The sequence below is a fragment of the Stomoxys calcitrans genome, chromosome 1 (genome assembly GCF_963082655.1).
Source record: "Stomoxys calcitrans chromosome 1, idStoCalc2.1, whole genome shotgun sequence".
Lineage (NCBI taxonomy): Eukaryota > Metazoa > Arthropoda > Insecta > Diptera > Muscidae > Stomoxys > Stomoxys calcitrans.
In genome coordinates this window covers 41,494,763-41,503,121 of record NC_081552.1, presented here as the reverse complement: position 1 = coordinate 41,503,121, position 8,359 = coordinate 41,494,763, and the positions used below count along the sequence as shown (strand labels likewise).

The following is an 8,359-nucleotide window of genomic DNA, read 5'->3' as shown; positions in this document are numbered from 1 at the left end:
GCATAACCATGACCAAAGAGCCGTCACAACGTTTTCGAGAAATTGTGCGGGTGACCCGATTTTGTGCAAATCTCTGTGGATCGGATGTTTTCGATCCAAACTATCGTATCAATATCAGAACAGTGCTAGTTCTTGGAGTTATTTTGTTTAGTTTTTCATGTTGCGGTTACTGCATTCATTACAGCATCACTGTTAAGGGTGATTGGACGCTAGTCATCCAGGCACTATGCATGGGTGGTGGCACATTGGTGCAGGTAATTGAAATAAAGTTTTTTTTTATTTCGAAATTTGATAAAATTTTAATTTCAGGGCTTTAGCCATATGATGGGGTTTATGTTCAGGCCTGCTGAACTAAGAGTTTTACTGGAAGAGACCCATACCCTTTATGAGCACCATGAGAAAATTGATTCCGATTATCGTCTTTATTTAAATAGAGGTGTGGATTTATTGACTCGCCTCATGAAGATTTGTGCATTTTTCAATACCATATTGGCGGTTGGTATGTCTTTGGTGACAGTTATCTACAATGCAATATATGAAACACGCGTTCTCATAGTGGGGATTTATTTGGATGCAATTGATCCGGAGACTGAGAGGGGCTTTTTAATAACAATGATATTGCAGTCATGCTTTATTGCTGTGGGAGGATTTGGTCTCTATGCTGGTGATATGGGCACACTAACTACAATCACTCAAATTATGACCTTCAAGGGCTTATTTTGTTGTAAACTTCGAGATCTGAATGAGATTTTGCTGGATGAACCAGATAATAAAACCAAGTCGTTGGAAGCATTGAGGGATATAATACAATTTCATCAACAATATTTGAGGTAAAAATTCGATTTCATATCCATTTATAACATTATTATTAGTTCTCCTCCTATTGCAGTTTCATCGAAAGAAATCGATCAGTTTCCTTTTGGACTATTTTTGTTAAATTTCTGACTAACTTCTTTGGTCTGGTTTGTACAGTCTTTTGCATCCTATTGGGAGTTTGGCCTGCTGGATATATTTATATGGCCTATTGCTTCACCATGATGTATGTCTATTGCGGAGTGGGTACAATGATCGACATAGCAGTAAGCATATGTGTTTTTTTATCAATACAATTAAAGGTCAATGTAACAGGTCAAATACTTTTTTTCTAATATAGAATGATGGTTTCATTGAAGCCTGCTACAATGGTGTGCTTTGGTATGAATTGTCGGCTCTTGAAAGGAAAATGTTACACACTATGATGATAATTGCTCAAAATACTAAAGGATTGTCAGTTGGCCCCTTTGTGCCTTTGTCTGTGAATACAGGTCTACAAATGACCAAAATGATTTACTCTATGACTATGATGCTTTTTAACTTTGTAAGTCAATAAAAGCAAAAGCTGTGCGTGCATGTAAGACAATCTTTTTTTTGAAATGTAAAACAAATTTTGAAATAAAAAAAAAAAAAAAAAAAAACAATACGTTATTGAAATTCAGCCTGGCTGAATAAGGTTTGTCTATAGGAAGACTGAAATTCGGCTAGGATGAATAAGGGTTTCCTATAGAAAAACTGCAATTCAGCCTGGCTGAATAAGGTTTTCTTATAGGAAAACTGCAATTCAGCCTGGCTGAATAAGGTTTTCTTATAGGAAAACTGCAATTCAGCCTGGCTGAATAAGGTTTTCTTATAGGAAAACTGCAATTCAGCCTGGCTGAATAAGGTATTTTGAGCCTAGCTGAATAAGGATTTCATATGGGAAAACTGAAATTCAGACTGTCTGAATAAAATTTTCCTATAGGAACACTGAAATTCAGTCTGGCTGAATAACATTTTCCCACAGGACAACTGAAATTCAGCCTGGCTGAATAAGGTTTTCCTATAGGACAACTGAAATTCAGCCCGTCTGAATAAGGTTTTCCTATAGGGAAATGGAAATTCAGACTGTCTGAATAAGATTGACCTATAGGAAAACTGAAACTCAGCATCGCTGAATAAGGTTTTCCTATAGGAAAACTTAAAATTTGGAATGGCTGAATAAGGTTTTCCTATAGGAAAACTGAAATTCAGCATGACTGAATAAAATTTTCGTATAGGAAAACTGAAATTCAGCATGGCTGAATAAGGTTTACCTATGGATAAGCCGAAATTCAGCCAAGCTGAATACGGCATTTAATGCAAATTTTGTCTTCAAATAAGTTAAATAACTAAAGGCTACCGAGTGTGAGGTAAAAAAGACTTTCATGCTGCAAATTTTGTAAAGATTTGCCAATAAATGCCTATGCATTTGGTATATACATGTATTTAAGGCAATAAGTGTATAAGACAGGTATACCTAAATCTGTACCAATTGCAACGAAATTTAATTTAATCTGGCGAAATATTTATGGTAAATAATTTCTCCCCTATAATGCACAATAAGACATTTATTGACTTTATTTTGTTCATCTCGACGAGTCCTTTCGATACAAGAAAAAAAATTATTTAATTTGGTCTTGTATGTCAAAAGTTTTAAGTCCTATAATATTAACGTTACTAAAAATGCACAATTTTGACACCCTGTGCCACTACATGGTGTCTTATCGTCAAAAAATTAAAGTATAATCTCTTTTCGGCAATTATCTAAAATTTCATCAAACAAAATCTAGTCTTCCAAATCTTGAATAAATGGGCTTCTTGGAAGTAGGTGATGGCTCCCTGTTCTTTAGGCTGCATTGACTTTCCTGTCACTGAACTGCTTAATGTTTCAGTATTAGATTCATTGCCAATCCTTATCTTCCTATTGTTGGGACAGTCGGTTATGGTCTCGTCGTCAGTCCTCTGTTTGTTATGTGGTATAAAGTCACCTACCACTGCATGTCCTGATGTCTTAACATGTATTGGGTTACCTAAGAAGTAATTGCGGATTTTTTAAAAGAAAGTAAATGCATTTTTAATAAAGCTTAGAATGAACTTTAGTCAAATATAAAATTGCCATTTTGTTCGATAACCTTTTGCCATCTTCCTGGCAAATTTAGTATTCCACGCTCATAGAACTTCTGGCCTTTATCTGCAAAAAACTGAACCAAGTGCGATTTTATAGCCTCATCATTGCCGAAAGTTTTACCATTTAAGGAGTTCTGCAAAGACCGAAATAAATGGTAGTCTGATGGTGCAAGGTCAAGGCTATATGGTACATGCATCAAAAGTTCCCAGCCAAGCTCACTCAGTTTTTGGCGAGTGACCAAAATGTGTGCGGTCTAGCGTTGTCCTGGTGGAATATGACACCTTTACGATTGACCAATTCTGGTCGCCTCTCCTTGATGGCTGTATTCAATTTGTCCAATTGTTGACAGTAAACATCCGAATTAATCGTTTGGTTCCTTGGAAGCAGCTCAAAATATACCACACCCTTCCAATCCCACCAAACAGACAGCATAACCTTCTTTTGGTGGATATCAGCCTTTGAAGGGGTTTGAGGTGGTTCACCATGATTGGACCATGATCGTTTTCGACTAACGTTGTTGTAAACAATCCATTTTTCATCTCCAGTTATGATTCGTTTTAAAGGGTGATTTTTTTGAGGTTAGGATTTTCATGCATTAGTATTTGACAGATCACGTGGGATTTCAGACATGGTGTCAAAGAGAAAGATGCTCAGTATGCTTTGACATTTCATCATGAATAGACTTACTAACGAGCAACGCTTGCAAATCATTGAATTTTATTACCAAAATCAGTGTTCGGTTCGAAATGTGTTCATTCACCGTAACGTTGCGTCCAACAGCATCTTTGAAAAAATACGGTCCAATGATTCCACCAGCGTACAAACCACACCAAACAGTGCATTTTTCGGGATGCATGGGCAGTTCTTGAACGGCTTCTGGTTGCTCTTCACTCCAAATGCGGCAATTTTGCTTATTTACGTAGCCATTCAACCAGAAATGAGCCTCATCGCTGAACGGTGAATGAACACATTTCGAACCGAACACTGATTTTGGTAATAAAATTCAATGATTTGCAAACGTTGCTCGTTAGTAAGTCTTTTCATGATGAAATGTCAAAGCATACTGAGCATCTTTCTCTTTGACACCATGTCTGAAATCCCACGTGATCTGTCAAATACTAATGCATGAAAATCCTAACCTCAAAAAAATCACCCTTTAAAAACGGATCGAATTCATTGCGTTTAAGGTGCATATCACAAGCGTTGATTCTGTTTGTTAAATCAATTTCTTTCAATACATGTGGTACCCATATTAAAATTGACGCCAAACAAACAAATGCAAATAAAATTTCGCGCACTTTTTTTCTAAAGCAAGCTAAAAGTAACAGCTGATAACTGACAGAAGAAAGAATGCAATTACAGAGTCACAAGCCGCTGAAAAAATTTGTCAACGCCGACTATATTACTACTATATTACCGACAATTACTTTTTGGGCAACCCAATAGATCTTTGCATATCCTAGACTTCCCAATCTGGAAAAAGACAGACTTGCCCCAATAGTGCGCCATGCCTTTAGTCACAGCCAAACTTGTCACGGGGACTTGATCAATGCCAACTACAAGGAGAGTTCCTTCCGCCTTCTCCTCCATGTGGAAGACCTCCCACTTGTGGTTTTGGTGGTTTGGGTTTTGCTTGCCCAAGAATTTTTTCGCGATTTTACTGTCCCATCCCTTGTTGAAGACAGTCGCCTTTGTGAGCTGGGGGATATCCATCTTTCTCTCCATATCGAGCCTTGAGCCCTCCCAGGGAACGTGGATACCTCCGACAAGCTTTTGACGATATCAATACATTCCGCCGACTCAAAACGCAGCGTAACGATGCGCCGTCTATTCTCGCAGCTCATCATTTGTATGGGTGGACCCCCTATAGAGTTCCAGACATGATCGAAAGTATTTAAAATTAGGACAACGTTTTTTCCAGTGTATATGGTGATGCGTGCACCCGTGGTGAAAATGGAGTATTTAATTTTTTGTTTTCTTTCCAGCATCTTTCGTTTGAGCCCTATATTGTAGTGATTGCTCTATAAATCCATTTGACGTGTTTTTGAAGGGCCCCGAGACACTCGACCCCAACAATAGAAACCAAGTTTTGTTTTTGGTGACTGTACATATATGTCTTTTATTTATGAGCCCCTGGTTACCGAACAAACAAACAAACAAACACAAATTGATTTTTATACCCTCCACCATAAGATGGGGGGCATACTAAGTTCGTCATTCTGTTCATTTGTGCTTAGAGTACGATTCAAATCGATCTATAACCTGATATAGCTGTCATATAAACCGATCTCCCGATTTGAGTTCTTTTCCCCTGGAAGCCACAATTGTGTTCGATTTGGCTAAAATTTACACATTTTGTTCTGTTACTACTTCAAACATTTGTGCCAAGTACGGTCGAAAACGGTATGTACACTGATAATGCTGCTATGTAAACCGAACTCCCGATTTAGCTTCTTGAGCCCTTGGAAGCCGACATTTTTGTTCGAATTGGCTAAACTTTTGCACATAGTGTTCTGTTATGACTTCCAACCACTGTGCCAAGTACGGTCCAAATTGGCCTGTACCTGATATAGCTTCCATATAAACCGATCTCCAGATTTTTGCCCTCTTTGCCTAAAGTTTTACATATTGTGTTCTGTTATGACTTTCAACAACTAACTATACTAAGTAAGGTCCAAATCGGTCTATTTATCAACACTTGGTGTTCCTTTCGTGTTCGGTTCGTAAAAACTTTAATTTTTTCTATTTAGACAGAAGTTTGGTATGTATTGTAAAATAAAATTATGCCCTTCAACAAAATTTAGTTTGTATACATTTTTAGCAGAATCCATGGTGGTGGGTTCGCAAGATTCAGCACGGTCAAACTTTCTTGCTCTTTCAAAAGGTTTAAATTCTTCGAAAATGTTTTCAAATGATAAGTTCTTGACAAATATCCATTTATTGTCATTATGAAGCAGCTGCTCTTTTTAAGTTCCATTGTTTGGGATATTTAAAACAATTAACTGCAATTTGGAGAGTAATTTCACAACTAAATGGTGGCAAATAGAAAAAATTTATCAACAGTATTTGAAAATGTTTAGAAAAAATCCTTCAGATCCAAAAAAAAGAATATCAAAAACAAAAGATTAGTTAAAAAAATGACATTCGTTCAGCTATAGAACATAATAAATTTTCAATTTAAAGCAAACAAAAGTTACCAATTGACATAAAAGGACACACATTTTTTTTTTTTGTGCAGCATAGTCGTTAACAATGAATAATGCTATTCTCCAGGCTTTCTTTGGTATGATAGTAAAAATTTAATTCACACAGAACAACGATCAAAAAACAATTTCAACATTTAACCACTTGACAAAAGACACACAAGTCTGGCAGAGTATAAGCAAAATGAAAATTTGACAATTGTCTTTTCGTATGATCCTTTTAGCCAAGCCTGAACATATGTTCGCTGAGTGTTAGTCAAAACAAAAACTCTATGTGTGACTTGTTCACATGTTCGAAAAAAAGGGACAATTTCTTTTAACCTTTAAATGCTAGAGCAGAATGCTTTGTCTCCAAGCCAAGTATTGTGAAGTGTGTCGAAATTTTCGTCTCCTTTAATTCATTGCTAAATGTCCCACTAATGGTTAATGGCTTGTTATTAAATGGTTTTTGGATTTCTATAGCTCTGGTGGGTTTTATATAAGGACTAAAATGCTTTGCTTGGTTCTTTCTCCATAGCTCAGCGTGTTTGAAGCAGTTGCTTTTGCTAGGCAATTCATTTTGTGTCGCTTACACTTGAAATTGGTTTTCATTGTTAAGTGAGGTTATGAAATGTCACGCTTGGCTCTTGAATACCTTCACAGTCGATTGTTTTCAATATTTAAGTAAAATTAATGTTATATCCTTGACAAAATAGCCCAACATAGGTTGCCAGTTAAGATTACTACTTTTTTTTAATTATTCCTCTTCACTTCAAATATTGTTTGTCATGGAGTGATATGAACTATTGTATGTCCATATAAAATTGATTTCTAATTTTGAGACTTACAATTTTCTATGGTAATGGTACTTTGAAAACGCAAACCAGGGCTGCGAAGTCGAACACATTTTACTTGACTTCGACCCCGCGCACTCCGAGCACTTAATTTTTATACCCACCACCGACGGATGGGGGTATATTCATTTTGTCATTCCGTTTGCAACACATCGAAACATCCATTTCCGACCCTATAAAGTATATATATTCTTGATCAGTGTAAAAATCTAAGACGATCTAGACATGTCCGTCGGTCTGTCCGTCTGTCTGTTGAAATCACGCTACAGTCTTTAAAAATGGAGATATTGAGCTGAAACTTTGCACAGAGTCTTTTTTTGTCCATAAGTTAAGTTCGAAGATGGGCTATATCGGACTATATCTTGATATAGCCCCCATATAGACCGATCCGCCGATTTAGGGTCTTAGGCCCATAAAAGCCACATTTATTATCCGATTTTGCTGAAATATGGGACAGTGAGTTACGTTGGGCCCTTCGACATCCTCCGTTAATTTGGCCCAGATCGGTTCAGATTTGGATATAGCTGCCCTATAGACCGATCCTCCGATTTAGGGTCTTAGGCCCATAAAAGTCACATTTATTATCCGATTTTGCTGAAATTCGGAACAGTGAGTTGTGTTAGGCCCTTCGACATCCTTCATCAATTTGGCTCGGATCGGTTTAGATTTGGATATAGCTGCCCTATAGACCGATCCTCCGATTTAGGGTCTAAGGCCCATAAAAGCCACATTTATGCGATATTGCTGAAATTCGGGACAGTGAGTTGTCTTAGGCCCTTCGACATCCTTCGGCTATATGGCTCAGATCGGTCCAGATTTAGATATAGCTGCCATATAGACCGATCCTCCGATTTCGGGTCTTAGGCCCATAAAAGCCACATTTATTATCCGATATTGCTGAAATTCGGGACAGTGAGTTGTGTTAGGCCCTTCGACATCCTTCGTCAATTTGGCTCAGATCGGCTCAGATTTGGATATAGCTGCCATATAGACCGATCCTCCGATTTAGGGTCTAAGGCCCATAAAAGCCACATTTATTATCCGATTTTGCTGAAATTCGGGACAGTGAGTTGTGTTAGGCCCTTCGACATCTTTCTTCAATTTGGTCCAGATCGGTTCAGATTTGGATATAGCTGCCATATAGACCGATTTCTTGATTTATGGTTTTGGACCCATAAAATGCTCATTTATTGTCCGATGTCGCCGAAATTTGGGACAGCGACTTATGTTAAGCTCCTTGACATACTTCTGCAATATCGCACAAATCGGTCTAGATTTGAATATAGCTGCCATATACACCGATCTCTCGATTTAAGGTTTTGGGACCATAAAAGAGACATTTATTGTCCGATTTCGCCGAA

At 37.5% G+C, this 8,359-nt stretch overlaps 1 protein-coding gene across 2 annotated transcripts; it reads left to right on the top strand.

Annotated features, from left to right (window-relative positions):
- Window positions 1–1,382, top strand: LOC106094895 (odorant receptor 67d-like). Of its 2 annotated transcripts, XM_013262132.2 has the most exons (5): window positions 1–254; window positions 310–499; window positions 557–830; window positions 890–1,079; window positions 1,154–1,382. In XM_013262132.2, exons 1-5 carry the CDS (start codon window positions 9–11, stop codon window positions 1,367–1,369), a joined length of 1,116 nt encoding a protein of 371 aa, XP_013117586.2. In that variant the 5' UTR covers window positions 1–8; the 3' UTR covers window positions 1,370–1,382. The 2 variants fall into 2 exon arrangements, with proteins under 2 accessions (XP_013117586.2, XP_013117585.2); XM_013262131.2 differs by having other exon boundaries at window positions 310–830.
- Window positions 1,383–8,359: the final 6,977 nt, after the last annotated feature.